The 22,475-nt window shown below is 42.2% G+C and overlaps 1 protein-coding gene across 5 annotated transcripts in view; it reads left to right on the top strand.

The window, feature by feature from the left end:
- The window catches only part of LOC309567267 (UDP-glucuronosyltransferase 2A2-like), a 165,764-nt gene that overhangs the window by 125,995 nt on the left and 17,294 nt on the right, over positions 1-22,475 (top strand). Inside the window, exon 1 of one of the 5 annotated variants that reach the window (XM_082272651.1) lies at positions 3,008-3,745. The exons of the other annotated variants lie outside the window; for them this stretch is intronic. Within the exon in view, the coding sequence (XP_082128777.1) occupies positions 3,031-3,745 (715 nt within the window). The 5' untranslated portion in view covers positions 3,008-3,030. Of the gene's footprint in view, positions 1-3,007; positions 3,746-22,475 lie in introns of those variants that run through there. 5 annotated transcript variants of the gene reach the window in all.

Below are 22,475 nucleotides of genomic sequence, written 5' to 3'. Positions count from 1 at the left end.
GCTGCTGCAATAGTAAGGTTTTTATTGCAAAATATCTGTATTTCCAGTTGAGCATTTGATGCAATTTAGTAATGTATATACAATAAAAACATTTAATTTGCAAACTTTTTAGATAAGTAGAAACCACGATTATTGTTGTAGCCAGGTAATTATAAAATATTGCATATGACTATTTCATATTTAAATTTCCAAGCAGTAGTTGGAGGTCCTGGCTTTTTTTTCAAATGTTTGACAGGCTATTATTACCCGCTGTGCTGTAGATTTACACATTTAACTGAATGAGTCAGAAGAGGGATTCATCACCCTCACCCTCTTTGCTTGTTCTGTTCCTACACATGTACAGAAGTTCATTTAGAGCAGGGATCCTCAAACTACGGCCCTCCAGCTGTTGCAGAACTACACGTCCCATGAGGCATTGTAAAACTCTGACATTTACAGACATGACTAGGCATGATGGGAATTGTAGTTCCTGAACAACTGGAGGGCCGTAGTTTGGAGACCCCTGATTTAAAGAGAGAGAGAGAGTCTGAAGGCAACTGTAACACCCTCCTATTTAGGCTAGGAAAATTTAGTTTTTGGCTCCTTCTGTAGACAGGGGAGCACTATTTGTTTGTTCTGGTCTGTTCAGGGGTTCACAGGCTGGGAGTTTGATTAATTCCTCCTGCCTCTACAAGATGTTTATTGAGCTTATGGAGGAAGAATTCAAATGACAAGCCCTGGATAATGAGCAGGGCCTAACCAATCCCTGGTGAGGTGTGCCCGGATGATGGCAGAGATGGAGCCCCCAGGAGTTTGTAGTTTTCCCTACTAAGAGAATAGATCTTTGAGCTGAATGGAGGGGGGCTGCTTGCCACTGGACCCCTGTTTGCTGAATGCTGGACTACTCTACAAGAGGCTGCACCTATGGACTGACTCTGTTCCAGAAATCTGTGAGTAGAGCCTCCTTTACTTCATAGTCCTCAGCTGTGAACCTATAGACAGTTGAAATCTACCTTTACTTGTGCTCAAACCTACTTCAAAATCCCCAGCCGTAAACCTATAGACTGTTTCAGTCTACCCATTACTTGTTCTGCTGGTATTGAGCGAGAAGTGGCCTCTGCTAACAATACCTAACGTTTGGAGTATCCCTTACCACCCCAAACCCCTTCTTGTTACCAGTTCTACAAGCAAAAAAAATGTAAAAACACATCCCCGAACTGTTCAAGTAACTGGAGTGAATGGACTGTTGCTGTGTGCCTGGTTGCCTCTGCATTGCTTGGGAAAGAACATGTTAAACTACAGCTGCCCCTATAGGGGCAGCTCTACATAACTATCTTCATCCTTTAGCTTGCTCTCTTTTTGTATAGAAACCTATAATGCTTTGGGAATCTTGTGTCTTTGGTGCACCCTAAATTAAATGTTCAATAGTAAAATCAAAATATTAAAGAGTAACTCCACATTTATTGAAGGAAAAAAAAAAAAATCCCCTCTGGGTGGTTAACATATATTGCAGGGATACCAAACTTTGTAGCAGATTACTACCTTTTGTTGCTCTGAAGACAAAGCTGTTGGGATAGTCTAGTTCATTAAAATAAGGTGTAACTCACTCTAATGAGAAAAGCTGCAGGGTCTGCATCCCTTTTAGAAGTATTTAGCCCTTGGGAAGTATCCCACCAAAACTGAAATTCCTATTGCAAGGGGTGTCTAAAAATTTGTATTGTAGTGCAGACTTCTGGGAAAATCTGTGAGCCCATCACACAAGCAGGAAATTACATTTCTGGAGGCATTCTGTACATCCTCATGTACAGAACGCCTCCAGGTTGCAATATTGCATTGGACGTTACAGAAAACTACAGCAGCTTGAAAAGGAAAGGTCATTTTTATTAAGAATATCTTACAACACGGCTTGCGTAGCAAGTGTATATGCTATATTATTTTTTTATTCGCTTTATTCTTTTTCCAAGTGCAGTTGCTCTGAACTGTAAAATGTTGAAGACTAAAGTGTTTGACCAGACCTCTCTGGTATCCAGAGGCTGTGCCCTTTCTCTGTGATCAGATTTGGCAATTTTTGTACAAAGAATAAGTGAAAGTACCACTAATCTGCCTCCCCCCCCCCCCCAATATATTTGAAAGGTTTTTTATGGTAGCGGGTACCTTTTCTGACTGACAGGTACCCGCCCCACTTCTGCAATTCTCACCTAGGCGAGAATTATGTAAGCTTGGCCTGCCCCCCCCCCCCCCCCATTTAGTTGAACCAGCAGCACTGGACGCTAGGGTTAAATTTTGCTGCGGTGTGATGTAGAGCATTGTGGGTGCAGCATATGTACACCCCAGTCTGCTGTCTTTGCAGGCTGAGGAGGAGCATTTGGGGGGCAGCTCAGTCATGTGTTTTTACTTCCCCCTACTGCAAGTGTAAACATAGCGTAAGTGATTTCATTTTCTTTGATATAAAGTTAGGTCTGTGTGCTTGATTCCAGGACAAGCAAAAATTTTAAATCAATTTTAAAAGGCAATACTGTTTTTGAAAAGCCAAAGAGGAAACTAATAAGCAAAATAATATGAACGTTGTTATCATTCACTTTCTTCTTGTACTTTTCTTCTCTTCCCCAAAACACGGTAAATTAGGGATATAATGGTTGTTCATACAGTGTTTAAATAAACCCAGTGGAGTTGATTTACTAAAACTGGAGAATTCAAAATCTGGTGCAGCTGTGCAATCAGCTTCTAACTTCAGCTTGTTCAATTAAGCTTTGACAAAAAAAACTGGCAGCTGATTTCTATGAAGAGCTGCATCAGATTTTGCACTCTCCAGTTTTGGCAAAGCAAATTAGATTCATAGTATTTTTTCCAATGACCTGCATATCATATGTTGGTCTGTAGATGGAGCATTGTGAAAAGAAACAGAATGCATTCCTTTATGCTTTGGTAACGGAAGTTCCTTCTATAGATATACAGATCATGTGATTTCCTAATAAACTAAGCTAACAAAGTGCAGCTGGGTAGTTCCTACTACTCTCTTGTTCAGGAAGTCTCTGTGAACTCCGGATCAAAATGCTCTATGCAAGCGTTTTACTCCTGATGCATGTAAGTTTCTTTGGCACAGCATACTCAGGGAAAATTCTGGCTTGGCCAACAGACGGCAGTCATTTTATGAACTTAAATGTGATCCTTGAAAACCTTGCACACAAAGGCCATGAAGTAACAGTGCTGGTCAGTTCAGCCAACCTTATCATGGATACCAAGAAAACCTCAGCTTTAAAATTTGAAGTCTTCCCTGTTGCTTTTTCAAAAGCCAGAAATGAAGCGCTACTAGAGGAATTCTTACGCACGTGGATTCATGATCTTCCTAATATGTCCTACTGGGAATTCTTTACCCGAATAAAAAAAAGCTTGGCAGACGCTGTGGAGATAGAGCAGCTGGTGTGTGATGGTATCATAAAGAACAAGGAGATGTTAAGGAAGCTAAAACATGAGAAGTTTGATATCCTTGTTGCGGACCCACTAGCTCCTTGTGGTGAACTTATCGCTGAGATCATCGGAGTGCCATTTGTCTATTCCTTTAGGTTCTCCATGGCTAATACTTTAGAAAGACTTTGTGGTCAACAACCAATGCCGTTTTCCTATGTACCCGGTATAATGACTGGATTCACAGATAGAATGTCCTTTATGGAACGTGTAAAAAATACAATGTTCTATTTTTCTCAGGATGCTTTATTTTATTTTGGCCTTTCATTCTCTCGGAATGCATATTATAGTGAGGCACTAGGTGAGTACACTGGTGCAATTTCTATGTTCTGCTGCAAGAATCATAACCTATAGTAGGTAACTCAGCATAAGATTATCTCCAAGTTCCTTTGAAATGTACTGTTGACTTAAACAGCTCAATTCAAATCCCTAATGTCATTCTTAGAGTGAATCTACACCCTCAACATGATGTTGCCTCCCCTCCACTGTGCAAATTAGGCTTTCTTTTTTTTTGTAATGAAAATCCTCTGCCCCCATGCACGTCATTCACCTAGGCACTTTGCTGCCTAGTGCACTTTGCCCACTGTGACTCCAGGGATCTATACGTCACATACCTCAGGAGGCATAGTCCTTCACTGAGAAAAGAGGAGGGGGTGAGGCCAGGCGGTGCATGATCAGGAAGCCACCAACTGAACCCATAAGAGCTGGCAGCGTCCTGTTGTTGTCACTGATGGTGTAGGACCAAGTGGGGGGCCCATTTCACAGGAAACGAAATCCGCTTGCTCAGCGGTGAATCGCTCCACTGAACAGTCGGACAGGTCCATCTCCCCTGTATCCCCTGTATCTCCGACGCCCTGTATGCAGCCGCTGACACCAGTGGCGCATGCGCTCTGAAGGACCTTCAGAGCTCCTTGCCAGCTCCTTGCCGGAAAGTGAACTCACAACGCCGGAGCCGCCGAACCCGGAAGAGAAGCCGAGGGAAGATATCAGCTGCCTCAGCTGTGTCTGGGCGACTGTGTCGGGGCTTCGTTCTAAGGTTTCATTATTATTTTATTATGAACCCCTGCTAATCATTCTATATTTACAGTACATACATAGTATGATAGTCAGTGGGAAGAATGTTCCTTACATTTATGGTCATTGGAAAAAATCCATCCTTCCAGATAGCTAAAAAGATCATTGGTGTCTGTTGTTACTCATCTGAGAAGAAAAAATCACTTATTTCTCAAGGAACCCCTGGTAACCTCTGGAGGAACCCTAGGCTTCCACGGAACCCTGATGAGAAACCCTGATCTAAATGTTTCACTTCACACTTCAGCTGGAGGTTTGCTCAGCCAAACACCCATTGGATGTTCTTAGCCTATGGACTAAAGCTGGGCACACGCTGTCCAAAAATCCACTGTTTCAGCAGGAACCGGCCAAATTTAATTTAGTCTAACGATCGGCATTTGTTGAAGGGACATATGGGAAAGCCAGCATCCGATCAGCACTTTTAGTCAATGGCTGCAAGCACGTATCAGTGTATTCTGGTGGGGGAAGGGAGTTTCCCTGACAGAATACAATAGCACAGTGGGGGAGATCGCTGCACCAACATCACTTGTGCTGGTACGGCGATCTGTCAGATTTTGTTTTTTTTAACCCGCTGGTTTGGTGAGTACCAGGCTTTAGGTTATGCTCTCTCTTGGTGAATCTTAACTCTCATGGATGAATGTTCTTATGGCTATTTTTTTCTTAGGATAAAATGTTAGGGAATGTTGCATTAACCTGGTAAAAGGCAATAGAGAAACCATTACACACATATATTTTAAACCATTTCCTGCCCAGCCTATAGCAAAATGATGGCCAAGTGGGACTTTCATCGATCCAGGTGGACGTCATTTGAAGTCTTTTCGCAACGCTCCTCGCGTGCGGCCCTTGGCACAGTCAATGACTGATCAGTGTACCGACCCGCTGCCGGTACCATGTGATCACTGTGACCAATTACATCAGATCACATGACAATTGTAAACAATAGATGGCATCCTTTCATGCCATCCATTGTGTTGCTAGTTGTGATTGGTCACAGTAATCACATGGTACAGACAGGGCAATCACAGCCCATCTGTTCCATATGATTAGCTGTGGCCAATCACAGCTAATTACAACTAAACACATTGAATAAATCAGTTTCATTCAGTAATAATGGTTGCTTATACCTGTGAAATTCACTGGTATAAACAATCATAATGTGTAAAAAAAAAATCGCCATGCCTCTTACTAAATACCTTGGACTGTCTACTTTCCAAAAAGGGTAATTTGGGGGATATTTGTACTGTCCTGGTATTTGTGATCCTCAAGAAATGAGATAGGCCCTCAATACATCAGGATTAAATGATTTTCATATATATACCATAGTTTATGGACTCCATAGCTTTCCTACAGGCTAAATATTATATACTGATTTATTGTATTGTAGCAGAAATTTTGGCCCAAATGTATGCAGAAAGATTATTTATTGGCAAAATGTAATCATAGAAATAAGGAAAAACGCTTTTTTTTTTACTAAAGAAAAAAAAATTCAGTATTTTTTTGTTTAGCAAAGAGCAAAAAATCCAATGGTGATTAACCACTTTACCGCTGAGTACTTGAATAGTACTGTGGCAAAGTGGCTCGTTCCCGTCTGACGACGTAGACCTACGTCGCCAGACTCCTCCCCTGTAGGCGGCGCTCGCGCGCCGCCAGAGGCGCGCTCCCGCTGTTTTCATTCACAGCGGGAGTCGGGCCAGGGGAGGAGCAGCGGCGATCGCCGCTGCTCTGCCCCGATCGTCGGGGATCTAGTGTGGAGATACGCCTGTGTAAACACAAGCGGGCGGATCTCCTCAGTGACAGGGAGTGACAGATCGGAGTGTTCAGCATAGCTGGACATCCGATCTGTCCCTGTCTCACACAGTCACCTCCCCCCACACACGTTAGTAAGCACCAGGCATACATTAACCCCTCCCTCTCCAATAAAATTAACCCCTTCCCTGCCAGTGTCATTTTTACAGTAACAGTGCATATATATATCACTGATTACTGTAGTAATGTCACTGGTACCCCCAAAAGTGTCAAAAATGTCAGTCAAGGGTCCGATCTGTCCGCCGCAATGTCGCAGTCCCGCAAAAAAAATCGCAGATCGCTGCCATTACTCGTTAAAAAAAAAAACACCAAAAATGACAGAAATCTTTCCCGTAGTTAGTAAACGCAATAACTTTTGCGCAAACCAATCAAAATACGCTTATTGCGATTTTTTTTACCAAACATGGGTAGCAGAAAACAAATTGGCCAAAACTTTAAAAAAAAATTGGTTTTTACATCTTTTTTGGGGGGAATTTCATATAAAAAAATGTTAAAAATGTTATTTTTTCAAAATAAACGCTCTTTTTTTGTTTATAGCGCAAAAAGTAAAAATCGCACAGGTGATCACATACCACCAAAAGAAAGCTCTGTTTGTGGGAAAAAAAAGGACATCAATTTCGTTTGGGTACGGCGTCGCACGACCGTGCAATTGTCAGTTAAAGTCGCACAGCGCCGAATCGCAAAAAGTGGCCCAGACGTAAGACAGCAAAATGCTCTAGTGGTAAAGTGGTTAAATACCACCATAAGAGAGCTCTATTTGTGTGAAAAAAAATTATAACAATTTTATTTTCCTACAGTATTGCATGACCACGCAATTGTCATTCAAAGTGCGACAGCACTGAAAATTGTCCTGGGCAGGAAGGGGGTGAAAGTGCCCAGTATTGAAGTGGTCAACATTACAGATATTATTTGTTACACTTGCACAAATGATGAGACATTCAAAAAGCATTTTTTTTTTAAATAAAAAGACCCATAAAAGTATAAAAGGCAAACCTTTTTTTTTTAAGTTTTGGAGAGGAGAGGGATTGGAACACCTGTCAGGTTATAATTGGTGTTTGTGTACTCTTTAGGAAGAATCACCCTGTCTATTTATCCTGTTTAACATTATCACCGAGAGTGAAAGTAAAAGAAAGTCCCAAATTTTTGATTGTAACCTGAACAGTAAGGGGAAAATACTCCAATGGGGACACTAGTTCCAGTGACCCTGGTGACAAGCAAGAAATCTCGAATTTTCAAGAGATTTCTTCTTGATTCTCATTTTGGCTATGGGCCAGGAAGTGGAGAGAAAACTCCCTAATGGAAGGCAAAAAAACTGACAGAGGTTATAACCCCTTATTTACTCTATCCAAAATGTAAAAATTGTCCTTTAGTTCCATTTTAAGGCTACATTCACACCTGAGCGTAGCGTTTTTTACCGCGATTTTACCGTGATTTTTAACGCGATTTTTCCGCGATTTTTACCGCGATTTTTGTGCAGGCGTTTTTAGATTGAATAGAGACCAATGGAAAACGCCTGTAATCTGCCCAGAAAGAAGCTCATGTACTTTTTTGAGCGTTGGGTGTTTTGCTCACAGCGTCAAAACGCTCAGATGTGAACAGGGGCCATTGAAATGAATAGGATTTGTCTTGTTGGGCGTTTTGAGAGCTGATCCTAGAGCAGAAAAACTCCCCAAAAACGCCCCAAAACGCCTACATGTGAACGGAGCCTAACTGCGGAAATCTCATTGCTGTGGATCAATGCCCTTTTGCCCTTTTTTTCACTGTGGTGGTAGATTAGTATGTTTTAAAACAGGGTGCCCAATCTTTTGAAGAGCGAGGGACACTTAAGCGACTTGGTTACTGGTCGCAGGCCACAATGAGCGGAGCAGACGGATGACAGGTCCACGTCCACTCTGCAAATACAGAAAATAGGCAATGGTATATAGGCGCTTAATGATATAAGGGAATGATGAAGCAGAAATTATGGTTGTACAAATACAGGGACCAAAAGGATAGGACGCACAGGGGGGATTAATAGTCCATGTCCATATCACTGGTATATGGGAATGATGAAAGACATAAAAGGAACTGTAAGGAAGTCCATAAGTGGGGTCCAGACCAGTACCTTGGGTGGATGGTAGCAGCTCAGGGCCGGCTCTCAATAAGAGTGAAGTCAACTCTGGATAACATGTAAAGGGAAGAAGAAAGAGCGCCTCTGAGTGCAAGTTAAAATTTATTGCAGAGAATGTGGCATTTAACTTTCACTCAGAGGCGCTCTTCCTTCTTCCCTTTACTCTGCATATACAGAGCAGACACAGCTCGCTCTACTCTATGGGCCCTCCAATCTGCCCAGATGGAAGAAGACGGATCCGCTTCTGTTTTTTTTTTTTAAGCGGATCGGTTTGGAGGTAGGCTGCTTTCACACTGATGCGCTGTGGTTTACCCACACTGCGGGTGCAGCTCAGTGCACCAATGGCCTTTCTGTGGGTTAGCTGCGCTTTATCATAGACTTCTAGTATAACCTGCAGGGGTGGTGCACTTCTCAAAGCGCACCAAAACTCCTGCATTTAGGAGTTTTGGTGCGCTTTCAGAAAGCGCACCAAACACGTAGGTAATACCAGAAGTCTATGGCACAGTGCAGGTAACCCTCAGCTGTATTTATATATATATATACTCTGTAATTTTAGTAATAAACTGACCTTTAGGAACAGTCTTCCATTCAGGTATGGCTGTTGCTGTCCCAGACGGAGTGCATTTGGTATCACCTGGGATAGGAACCAGCGCTATACAGGAAGCACTGGCTTATGCAGCTTTGCTTCCTCTACCGCCGGCTCCATTCACAGCACTGATGCTCTGGGATGGCAGGTCGACAATGCACATTCTGGGCTTGTCGACGTGCCATCCCAGAGCAGGTCGCGGGCCACATCAGAGGGCTCCGCGGGCCACTGGTCAGGCACCCCTGTCTTAACCACTTGCCGACTGCCCACAGTAATATTACTGCTGCAGTGCGGCTCCCCTGGGTTCAGTCACGTAGTACTACGTGACTGGAGGGGAAGGGGTTTCGGGGGCACGCGTGTGCCGCTGGAGGCTCGCTACCACTGTGTTTAGACACAGCGGGAGGCAGGCCGCGGGAGGAGAGGCGGCGATTGCCGCCTTCCTCCCCCGATCGTCCGGTAATCGGAGAGAAGCCCCACCTGCTTATGTAAACAAAGCAGGCGGATCTTCTGTGAGACAGGCAGGGACATATCTGAAGTTTCAGCTATGCTGTAACTGCGATCTGTCTGTGTCTGTCACAGAACCCCCCCACAGCAATAAGCATATAGGCATACATTAACCCCTTTGATCACCCCAGGGTTAACCCCTTCACTGCCAATGGCATTATTGCAGTAACAGTGCATATTTTTAGCACTGATTACTGTAGTAATGTCACTGGTAACCCCAAAAGTGTCAAATATGTCAGTCAGGGGTCCGATCTGTCCGCCGCAATGTGGCATTCTCGCTAAACATCGCAGATCGCCGCCATTACTAGTAAAAAAAAACAATAAAAATGACATAAATCTTTCCCGTAGTTAGTAGACGCAATAACTTTTGCGCAAACCAATCAAAATACGCTTATTGTGATCTTTTTTTTTTTTTACCAAAAATATGTAGCAGAAAACTAGTTGGCCTAAAATGTTAAAAAATTTAGATTTTTACATTTATTTTTTTTTTTTGGGGAATGTTGTATAGCAGAATGTGAAAAATATTCTTTTTTTTTTTTTGTTTTGTTTCACAATTGTCGCTCTATTTATAGAGCAAAACATAAAAATTGCACAGGTGATCAAATACCACCAAAATAAAGCTCTGTTTCTGGGGAAAAAAGGACATAAATTTAGTTTGGGTACAGCATTGCATGACCGCGCAATTTTCAGTTAAAATCACGCAGTGCCAAGGTGAAAAAAAGTGGCCTGGTCAGAAAGGGGGCAAATCCTTCCGGAGCTAAAGTGGTTAAGGGAACATGAAGGAATCTGTGGTTTAATATTAAAGGTTGGCGTGCAAGGTATGACAGTGTAAGGCCCTGCCACTGTGAAAATAGTTGGAAAAAGAACACAGGGTTCACACGTGTGCAGAGTGCGGGACTCCAGAGTATTGATTTGGAGAGGAGCAAACTGTTTTTACAGCTTTCTCTGGATTTTGGTGTTCCCTGATTGAGCTCTGTAGTTTGGAGATTTCAAAGTGTCCTTGAAAATCTCCTAGCCAGTGCATAGGTTTTTGTTGAACACCAGCAGGGTGTGTGTCCAGGTGCACACAGCTCTAAGGCTACATTCACACCTGAGCGTAGCGTTTTTCGCGCGTTTTTTACCGCGATTTTACCGCGATTTTTGCGGCGTTTTTTACCGCGATTTTACCACGATTTTTACCGCGATTTTTGTGCAGGCGTTTTTAGATTGAATAGAGATCAATGGAAAACGCCTGTAATCTGCCCAAAAAGAAGCTCATGTACTTTTTTGAGCGTTGGGCGTTTTGTATACAGCGTCAAAACGCTCAGATGTGAACAGGGGCCATTGAAATGAATAGGATTTGTCTTGTTGGGCGTTTTGAGAGCTGATCCTAGAGCAGAAAAACGCCCCAAAAACGCCCCAAAACGCCTAGATGTGAACGGAGCCTTATAATGAAGGCTTGGGCATAGCTCAGGGCTCCGGCCAGAAGGGAGGTGCGCTCTCATTGGAAGACAGGTGCGTGTGATCCTGTCTGGAGACAAAGGTGATCTACTCAGGAGACAGTACTCCATGTTGGAAAGATTCCATGTCCATCAGACTGAGAGAGTTGGGAAAGCTGAGAAAGTCTGGGAGGCTAAAAGAGCTGAGGCAACTAGGAAAGAGAACAGGAGACTGAAGGAATCTGTAAAGCCCCGTACACACGAGTCGAAATTCGGCCGGGAATTTTCGTCCGACGACTGATCTGCCGATTTTCGGCTTGTTAGTATGATGCTTCCGACAACCGACTCCGACTTTTCGGCCGAAAAAAATCTGGTGTGCAGGCTATAAAATTTTTGTCCTCCGTCAAAACACGTCCGATTTTCGCGCAGTCAGTACAGATTTCTACAGGGAAAAATCTTATGAGCAAGACTAGGCATGCTCAGAGAAGAAAGAACACAAAGAAAGCAAACCAACACATGACATCACTTCTGAAGTAGAATTTTGTCGTGCAGGAAAATTCGTGTGCAGTCTAGGCACATTCCAACCAACAAAATACCACTCAGGACAAAAGATGGACAATTCATTGCGTGTGTACTAGGCTTTAGTCTCAAGGGAGTGAAAAAGCCCGGGGTGTCAGAAGAAACCCTACCTAGAGGCCAGGAGTGGGCCTGTGCAGCAAGGTGCATTAGCCAAGAGGACTGAGATGGTCTGAGGGACCAGTATAACGAGTAGTGGTATTGCTAAAGCTAGAATCAGGTGGCTAGGTATTTTTCTGTTACCTGTTTTGCTGTGCGAAACTGAAACCCCTGAGTGAGCAAGTAGGTGGACTTTACTTTCATCTGTTTTTAAAAAAGTGGACTGGTAATTCTCTGAAACACAGTTCGGACTGGAATGGACTTCACTAAAAAAACTAATTTACCACTGAGCTAACCAACCCCCATATCACTAAGAGTAAAAATGATTGCACTGAACAAAGAAAAAAAGTTGGAATGTAGCTGATGGGCGTGGAGGAAACTGGGTTCAAATGTATGACACAGAATTATTTTTCTCCTTTGTAACATGACAAGCACATAAATGTTGTGAATGAATAACTACTGCAATAGTAAACCACATTTGGAGGTTTTTATTGTAAAAGATCTGTATTTCCTTTTGATGCAATTTAGTAATGAATATAAGATGATAATACGATGATAACATTTCATTTGCAAACTTTTTATAGAAGTAGAAACCATAGTTATTGTTGTAGCCAGGTAAATCTAAAATATTGCATAATACTATTTCACATTTACATTTTGCAAAAGCAACAGTTTCTGGCCCCCTTTCAAGTGTTTAACATGCTATCATTATCTGCTTTGCTGTAAATTTACACACATAACTGAATGAGTCATAAGAGGAACTCATCGCCCTCGCCCTCTTTGCTTGCACTGTCCCGACAGATGTAGAGAGGTTCATTTGCAGAGGGAAAGAGCCTGAACACAACTATCTTCATCTTCCGTTTTTTATTTTTTTAAACCTTTAATGCTTTGTGGATCTCATTGGTGCACCCTAAATTACCATCTCAGCCCCAGAAAGTGTTACCCCATTCATGACCAGGCCATTTTTTACTATTCAGCACTGCCCTAATTTAGCTGGCGATTGCGCGGTCATGCAATTCTGTACCTAAAGGAAATTTATATAGTTTTTTTCACACAAATAGAACATTCTTTTGGTGGCATTTAATCACCACTGGGTTTTTTTTATCTTTTATTATATAAATTTAAAACATTTGAAAAAAACTATATTTTCTGCTTTCTGTTATAAAAAAATATTCAATAAAATCAAATTTCATCATAAATTTAGGCCAAAATGTATTCTGCTACATGTCTTTGGTAAAACAAAACCACAATAAGTGTACATTAATTGGTTTGTATGAAAATCAGTGTCTACAAACTAGGGCATATACAGTATCTCGCAAGTGAGTACACCCCTCACATTTTTATATAAATATCTAATATTTTTTATATATATAATATATATAATATATCTAATATTTTATTTTATCTTTTCATGTGACAACACTGAAGAAATGACACTTTGCTACAATGTTAAGTGGTGAGTGTACAGCTTGTATAACAGTGTAAAGTTGCTGTCCCCCTCAAAATAACTCAACACACAGCCATTAATGTCTAAACCGCTGGCAATAAAAGTGAGTACACTCCTAAGTGAAAATGTCCAAATTGGGCCCAATCAGCAATTTTCCCTCCCTGGTGTAATGTGACCTGTTAAGTGTTACAAGGTCTCTGGTGTGAATGGGGAGCAGGTGTGTTAAATTTGGTGTTATGGCTCTCACTCTCTCATAATGTTAACTGGAAGTTCAACATGGCACCTCATGGTAAAGAACTCTCTAAAGATCTGAAAAAAATAATTGTTGCTCTACATAAAGATGGCCTAGGCTATAGTAAGATTGCCAAGACTCTGAAATTGAGCTGCAGCACGGTGGCCAAGACCATACAGTGGTTTTAACAGAACAGGTTCCATTTAGAACAGGCCTCGCCATAGTCGACCAGAGAAGTTGAGTGCACGTGCTCAGCGTCATATCCAGAGGTTGTCTTTATGAAATAGACGTATGAGTGCTGCCAGCATTGCTGCAGTGGTTGAAGGGGTGGGGGGGTCAGCCTGTCAGTGCTCAGACCATACTCTGCACACTGCATCAAAGTGGTCTGCATGGCTGTCATCCCAGAAGGAAGCCTCTTCTAAAGATGATGCACAAGAAAGTCTGCAAACAGTTTGCTGAAGACAAGGAGACTAAGGACATGGATTACTAAAACCATGTCCCGTGGTCAGATGAGACCAAGATAAACATATTTGGTTCAGATGGTGTCAAGCATGTGTGGCGGCAACCAGGTGAGGAGTACAATGACAAGTGCGTCTTGCCTATGGTCAAGCATGATGATGGGAGTGTCATGGTCTGGGGCTGCGTGAGTGCTCCTGGCACTGTGGAGCTACAGTTTATTGAGGGAACCATGAATGCCAACATGTACTGTGACATACTGAAGCAGAGCATGATCCCCTTTCTTCGGAGACTGGACTGCAGTACAGTATTCCAAAATAATAACGACCCCAAACACACCTCCAGGACGACCACTGCCTTGCTAAAGAAGCTGAGGGTAAAGGTGAAGGACTGGCCAAGCACGTCTCCAGACCTAAACCTTATTGAGCATCTGTGGGGCATCCTCAAACTTAAGGTGGAGGAGAGCAATGTCTCTAACATCCACAAGATCTGTGATGTTGTCATGGGGGAGTGGAAGAGGACTCCAGTGGCAAACTGTGAAGCTCAGGTAAACTCCATCCACAAGAGGGTTAAGGCAGTGCTGGAAAATAGTGGTGTCCACACAAAATACTGACACTTTGGGCCCAATTTGGACATTTTGACTTAGGGGTGTATTCACTTTTGTTGCCAGCGGTTTAGACATTAATAGCTGTGTGTTGAGTTATTTTGAGGGGACAGCAAATTTACACTGTTATACAAGGTGAACACTCACTTCTTTACATAGTAGCAAAGTGTTGTCACATGAAAAGATATAATAAAACATTTACAAAAATGTGATGGGTGTACTCACTTTTGTGAGATACTGTAATTAATAAATAGAGTCTACACATTTGTAATTTAATCTCAGTATAAACACAGCTGTTCTGTGAAGCCCTCAGAGGTTTGTTAGAGAACCTTAGTGAGCAAACAGCATCAGGAACACACCAGACAGGTCAGGGATAAAGTTGTGGAAAAGTTTAAAGCAGGGTTAGGTTATAAAAAAATATTGCAAGCTTTAAACATCTCACGGAGCACTGTTCAATCCATCATCCAATAACAGAAAGAGTATGGCACAACTGCAAACCTGGATAATAAAAATTGATGTAGTTTGTTGACACAGAACCTCTGCATATGATGCTGAGCACATGCACTCAACTTCTTTGGTCGAACATGGTGAGGCCTGTTCTGAGTGGAACCTGTCCTGTTAAACCGCTGTATGGTCTTGGCCACCGTGCTGCTGCTCAGTTTAAGGGTCTTGGGAATCTAATCTATCTTGTAGCCTAGGCCATCTTTATGTAGAGCAACAATTTATTTTTTTCAGATTCCTAGAGTTCTTTAGCACAATACATTGTGGGCGAGCTGGCAGCAATTGGTTAAATGTAAGTTAGTAAAATCAAAATCTTAACCACTTGCCGACCAGCCGCCGTAGTTATACTGCGGCAGGTTGGCTCTGTTACGTGAAACAATGTACCTATACATCGTTTCTTGTAACAGTTAGAGGGGGAGCCAGTCAGCGGGTCCGGCGGACGGGATGTCCGCCGGGCACCTGCGATTGCTTCCTATGGAGATGGAACGGCCATCTGCCGATATAAAAACACAGCAGAGCGCTGTTCTGTCAGTGATGAACACAGGGATCCTGTGTTCCTTCTATTCAGGAACACAGGTCTCTGTGTTAATCCAGTAAGTAAATCCCCCACACAGTTAGAAAGCATCCCCTAGGCACACATTTAACCTTTTGCTCGCCCCTGGTGTTAACCCCTTCCCTGCCAGTCATTAGTACAGTAACAGTACATATTTTTAGCACTGATTACTGTAGTAATGTCATTGGTCCCCCCAAAAGTGTCAGTTAGGTGTCTGATCTGTCCGCAGCAATGTTGCAGTCCTGCTAAAAATCACTGATCGCCGTCATTACTAGTAAAAAATAAATAAATAAAAATGACATAAATCTTTCCCCTAGTTTGTAGGCGAGATAACTTTTGCGCAAACCAATCAATATACACTTATTGGGATTTTTTTACCAAAAATATGTAGCGGAATAAAATGATGAAAAAATTTATTTTTTAATTTTTTTTTATTGGGAATGTTTTATAGCAGAAAGTAAAACATATTGGGTTTTTTCATAATTGTCGCTCTTTTTTTTGTTTATATGAAATTGCAAAGGTGATCAAATACCACCAAAAGAAAGCTCTATTTGTGGGAAAAAGAGGACATCAATTTTATTTGGGTACAATGTCGCACGACCGTGTAATTGTCAGTTAAAGTAACGCAATTCCATATTGCAAAAAATGGCCTGGTCATTAAGGGGTAAAACCTTCCAGTCCTTAAGTAGTTAATGAGTAGCTCCACTTTTGTTGAGAAAAAAATAAACCCTTCTGGGTGATTAACATACATTGCAGAGATTTTAACAAACATTGTAGCAGATTCCTATTGTAGTTTCCCTGTCCTGGTCTGTCTAAATGGCTAAATGTAGTGTATGACTCTACTGCACCCAGCTGGGCTGCATATTTGCTTGTTAGGTCTGATCAGGTTTATCTCTAAACCTAGGGGCTGATTACTTCTTCCTGCCTTTTAAAAAATGTTCAAGAAATAGTGTGGGAGGATTCATCCCTGGGTTATGAATAGTTATTTGACCCTAGCCAATCCCTGGGAGACTGATCCAGAAGGTGTGGCTCGGGAGAAGATAAATTGATCTGATCAGAGAGCCCTCTCTCCTGGGGTCTCACCCCTTGGAGGCATTATGTGTGTTCCAGAGATGTTACTACTGCAAGGCCTCAATGGGTGCCATGTGCTGGGGGGCCTGGAAGATACTATCTGTAGAAACTGGGCTGGAAAAGGAGAACTTCACTGAAGAGAGTCGCAGAGGAACTGGTTGGGAGCTGCCTCTGGACATTAAGATCCTTTCGAATATTGCTCCAGGAGTGGAAGTGTTTTAGATGCCAGAAGTTTCTGCTAAGGACTGTGACTGCTCGCATAAGTTCAGGTTAAAGCGGAGTTCCGGGCACAAAATCAATATTTTTTTTTGTGCCCGTCCGCTTGTTCCCCTTCACCTGAAAAGGAATTGGATAGTTAGGTTTTTTTTTTTTATTTACTCACCTTGTAATTGAAGATCGAATATACTCACCTAGTCTTCACTTCCTCCCTCTGTGCCGCGGCTCCGCCGTCACTTCCGGGCTTGCACTGATTCCTGGGAGCTGAACGTCATCGCTCCCAGGAATCAATGCGACGGCACCGGCCCCGCTCGTCACTTCCGGGCGACGCCGCATTCCCCTGCTAAACAGCTTCTGGGCATGCCCAGAAGCTGTGGAGGAATGCGGCGCCGCACTGGAAGTGACGAGAGGGGCCGGTGCAGGCGCATTCTGGGAGAAGAAGACGCCAAAGAAGACGCCGAAGAGGACCGCGCCGGCTTCAGCTGCCCATAAGAGAGATGGAAACGCTGTGGAAGAAATTTTATAAGTGAGTATTTCTTCTAAAAGGTAAGTGCGAACCGGGACAGATCAGAGGCTAGCCATTGTGGAATATACTAGCCCTGACTGTCCCGGGGGTATGTTTGTTGAAAAATGATTTCTGTGCCCGGAACTCCGCTTTAACTGACTGTCCCTTCCACTATCAGCATTATTTTGAGGCTGCTACTATAAGGCCCAGTACTGCTGAATCAGGATTTTTTTCAAGGAATCTGTCCCCCAAGATTTGTGCGTGCTTTTAAGTATACTGCACCCTCATCTCTGCTTCCTGCATTTATTCAAGATCTGCAATAAATCTTCAAAAAGACACTGCTAGACTAAGCTTAAAGGCCCGTACACACGATAAGAAAATCTGAAGGGAAATTTCGTCCCGACGACCGATCTACCGATTTTTGGATTGTTAGTATGGTGCTTTCGACAGCTTACACTCCGACTTTTCGGCTGACAAAATCCTGATGTGCAGGCTATAAAATTTTTGTTGTCCGTAATACAACGTCCGATTTTCGTCTCATTAGTACAGATTTCGACGGAATAAAATCTTAAGAGCAAGACTAGGCATGCTCAGAGACAAAAGAACACATACAAAGAAATCCATGACATCACTTCTGAAGTAAAATTCTGTCGTACGGGAAAATTCGTATGAAAATAACATCTTCACTTTCCACATCAGACTAGCATGCCACAAAAAATGGACGACAGATCGTTCGATAATCTGATCGCGTGTACGGGGCTTTAGTCTAAATTTGCTGGTGTGTTTTTGGAGCTGAACAGCCTCTGGGTGAGGGAGACCTATTTATCTTGGGATTAGTGCTACAATATATTTGGTTGTTTTGAAGACAAAGCTGTTTCGAAGGGTCTGCTTCACTATAATCAGGTGGTGCACTCTCAGTGTTCTAATGAGAAAAGCTGCAGGGTCTGCATCCCTTTAGAAGTATTTAGCCCTTGGAGAGTATTCCTCCAAAAAATTCCTATAGCAAGGAGTACCTGAAATGTGTATCTTAGTGCAGACTTCTGGGAAAATCAATGAGGTAATCACACAAGCAGGAAATTATTTTCCTGGAAGCATTCCATGCACCAATAATGTACAGAATACAGAACGCCTCCAGCTTGCAATATTGCATTGAATTTTTCAGAAAATTACAGCTGCTGATTGTAAAGGAAAGGTCATTTCAAAATAACATTATATTGCACCGTGGCTTGTGTAGCAAGTGTATATGCTATATATTTTTTTATTTGCTAGATCTTTTTCCATCAAAGTGGAGTTACCATTTAAATTTTGAATTTTATTACACTAAAGGTTAAAAAAGGTTGACCTGATGTCCCTGGTTTCCAGGGACAGTCCCCATTTTAAGGAGGCTGTCCTCGGTTAGAGGACAAGTCCCCAGCATCGGAGATGTCGCTAGCGCAAGCAACACGCGCGTCTTGTATGGGACGAGCTGGGAGGGAGATCCAAGCAGGGCATTGGCTGGAGAAGAATACATGAGCTGGAACATGGAAGTGGAGTTCCAAATAGAAATCGAGGCTGGGCAGACATGGAACTGAGACTTTGGCAGAGAAGGGAGGTTTGGCAGCAGACGCAATGCCTTGGTCTCCCGTGGAGGTAGTATTGATAAAGAATTTAACCTGACTATCCAATAAAATAGGCCTGATTTCATCAATGTTTCTCTTTTGTGTGATGAACTCTCCAAGACCTTTTGGGGTTGCTAAAACAGGAAAGTTAGAATGTTTTCTGACCATGACCATCTGGTGGCGTTTCTCAAAGGTTATTTTGTACTTTGTCAAGTATCATATGTGTATCTATAGATAAACAACAATCTGTTCAGTTATGCTTGCAAAGCATTTTAATGTATGTTAATACTGTTGCTCGATCATGTATGTGCTTTCTACACTCTAAAAAAAAAACCCTTGTCACCGAGCATCTACTATGCATTCTCCGTCTGGAGAATGTCCATGCCCCTATGTGTTCATAAACCAGCTTTCTGTTCACCCTAAAATAAGTGGTTTTGACTGAATTCCAGATCAATTTGTGTGTCTCAGCCCAGATGAAAGGGTTCTGATTGATACTGCACTTTCTCTGTGATCAGAGGTGGTGACTGATATATACAGGAGAGACACAGTTTAAAGCAGACCTTTACCTAAAAGTGAAAATACCGCTAATTTGACCAACACCACCCCCGCCCAGCATATTTGAACTGTGTAGGGTTTTTTTTTTTTTTTTTTGGAGAGCGGATACCTTTGTTTTGGCCTAAGTGGGAATTATACAGTATAAGCTTGGCACACAACGCCCCCCACCTGCAACGTCCTAGGGCACATTGACACGTCCCTGCAGGAACAATCTAAGGGGAACGCGTGATCTCAATCCCGGCCATGTGCAGTGAGGAGCCAGCTGGCTTGTACAGCCAAAATGGTGGCAGCGGGAATCCAAAGACTGGCAAATAAGCAGCGTAGGTCTTAACAGCACTGGACTCCTGAACTGAAACTGGTAAGTGTCTGATTCTTAAAAGTCAGCAGCTACAGTATTTGTAGCTGCTGAATTTTAATTTTTTTTTAAACGACTGGAATTTCTCTTCAGCTGAAGCATGAGATCCTTTCGCATAACCATTAATGGATTTGATGCACTTATATTAAGAAGAGCTGGAGTTGGCACCTTGCAGTTCTTGACTTTAAGATAGAAACAGATAAATAAGAGACTTTTACTATACCTGAATTTTGGCAAATCGGACCATTGAGATCATGCTTTATCTATGATGTGTTAACTGGGGAGAATGGTGTGCTGGTAACTAGATCCTTAAAGAGGGACCCTATTATGTACCAGAGACCCCTGGGCTGGATAGGATGGATGTCAGGGGGCTGGCAACAATTTTTGCCTGTTTTCTGATCTGTACACTCTATTATCCTAATTACTCTTCTCTTTTTCAGTAACATTACTTCTAGCTTTTGTACTAGTAAGTAATATCTGCATTTCCATCTGATAGTGACACTGCGCCCATCTTCAGTACTCCTGAGTACTAGTGTTATTGTCTTTTTCTCCTTATGATGGTTACACTGCTCCCATCTTCTATACTTGCTCCTGACCTCTGCACTTTGGGAGTTTTCAACTCCTGAACTTTTATCTCTGTGTTAGATACTTTTGACCCCAGCACTTTGTGCATAATGCATTTCTGACTCCTACACTCCGTGCATTTCGCACTCCTGATCCCTGCACTCTGTGCATTTCGCACTTCTGATCCCTGCACTCTGTGCATTTCGCACTTCTGATCCCTGCACTCTGTGAATTACGCAGTCCTGTCCCCTGTACTCTATGGGCTTTGCATTCCTAACTTCTGCACTCTGTGCATTAATGTACTCCTGACCTCTGCACTGTGTATGTTACTCCTGACCCCTGTACTTTTTAAGTTACGCACTCCTGACCTTTGCACTTTGTGCATTATGCATTTTTGACTTCCACTCTTTGTGCATTACACACTTCTGACCCATGTACTCTGTACATTATGCACTCTAGACACTTGCCCTCTATTCTTTTTGCCCTCCTTACCCCTGTGGGTTACACACTCCTAACCCCTACACTCTGCATTATGCCCTCCTAAACCTTGCACTCCTAACCTCTGCTCTGTGCATTATTTACTGATAATGCCTGCACTCACGGCTCTGGCTTTTTTATCTATACCACTTTAAGCCCCTTTCATTCTTACCACAATTTGGTCATGCATTTTCTGTGGGATGCTTCATCTTCTTGCCTTTTTGATATTTTTAGCAGTGCAGTTTCAATATTGATTGAAATGGGGGCGTGAATTTGTGAGTGACTAACAAAGAGGGCATTGTCAGTAAGGTGCCCCCAGATTTCATAAATCATGCTTCATTATTAAAATAAAGTTAGTGACCTTTAAAGGGAACTTTCCAAAATACAGTATGAGAGTGGCCTTGCCAATTAGAGTTTGCAGGTATACGCTGCAGAATTGTTACCCTTTTCGTTCCTTTTAAGTGTGAGTAATTTGAAATAAATAATTGTGTATTAAGCATCTAGTCTAGTGTTATAGGAAATACTTGTTTGCTTTAAAAAATACTGATTCTCCATTTCGTCTGTCCCCAGCCAACCATTAAGTCTCTAGCACCAAAAAGCAACAGACTAGCCAGTTTGACTGATATTCGTAGTTTCAATCATCAATGCCCCAAAGAGAACTTCAAACAAACTATTGAACTGTGCTAAAGCAGTTTGAAAGATTTTGGTCTCAGTTAAATGTAAACCACTTCAGCTACATCCAATAGCACTTCTTATACATGGTATGGGTAGGTCTTTTTTCTGTAACCTGTGCTAAATAACTTCCTGCTTCTTTGCCAGATCTAACACCAATCAAATTCAGACTTCAAAAGACAGGTGCAAACCTCATTGGTAGATGTGTTAAATGTGATTTTTCTCATATACAAAGGGTTAGGGGTTAGTTTTAGGGGATGGCCTTTGTTAACAAAGCCGTGCGTCTCCATGTCAGCTTTGACATGGTGACCACCTGGCTTTGTTATTAACCACTTAAGCCCCGGAGGATTTGGCTGCTAAAGGACCAGGGTTTTTTTTGCGCTTTTTTACTGCGTGACTTTAACGGACAATTGCGCGGTCGTGCGACGCTGTACCTAAACGAATTTGACGTCCTTTTTTTCCCACAAACAGAGCTTTCTTTTGGTGGTATTTGATCACCTGTGCGATTTTTTGATCACGCGCTATAAACAAAAAAAGAGCGTAAATTTTGCAAAAATAACAATATTTTTCACATTTTTTTATATGAAATTCCCCAAAAAAAAAGTAAAAATCAAAATTTTTTAACATTTTTCGGCCAATTTGTTTTATGCTACCTATGTTTGGTAAAAAAAAAATCGCAAAAAGCGTATTTTGATTGGTTTGCGCAAAAGTTATCGCGTTTACTAACAAAGGGAAAGTTTTTTGTCATTTTTGGTTTTTTTTTTTTTAACGCGTAATGGCGGCGATCTGCGATTTTTTTTTTCGGTACTGCGACATTGCGGCGGACAGATCGGACCCTTGACTGACATTTTTGACACTTTTGGGGTTACCAGTGACATTACTGCAGTAATCAGTGCTATACATATGCACTGTTACTGCAAAAATGACACTGGCAGGGAAGGGGTTAACTTTATTGGACAGGGAGGGGTTAAGTGTGTCCTAGGGGCGTGATTCTAACTGTGTAGGGACATTCCTATTGGTGTAAAAGCAAAGATCAACCGTTCTACATAGTAGAA

Source organism: Pelophylax lessonae, assembly GCF_965119305.1.
Source record: "Pelophylax lessonae genome assembly, chromosome: 1".
NCBI classification, from domain to species: domain Eukaryota; kingdom Metazoa; phylum Chordata; class Amphibia; order Anura; family Ranidae; genus Pelophylax; species Pelophylax lessonae.
The sequence above is the reverse complement of the archived record's forward strand: the minus strand, read 5'-3'. Positions and strand labels throughout refer to the sequence as shown.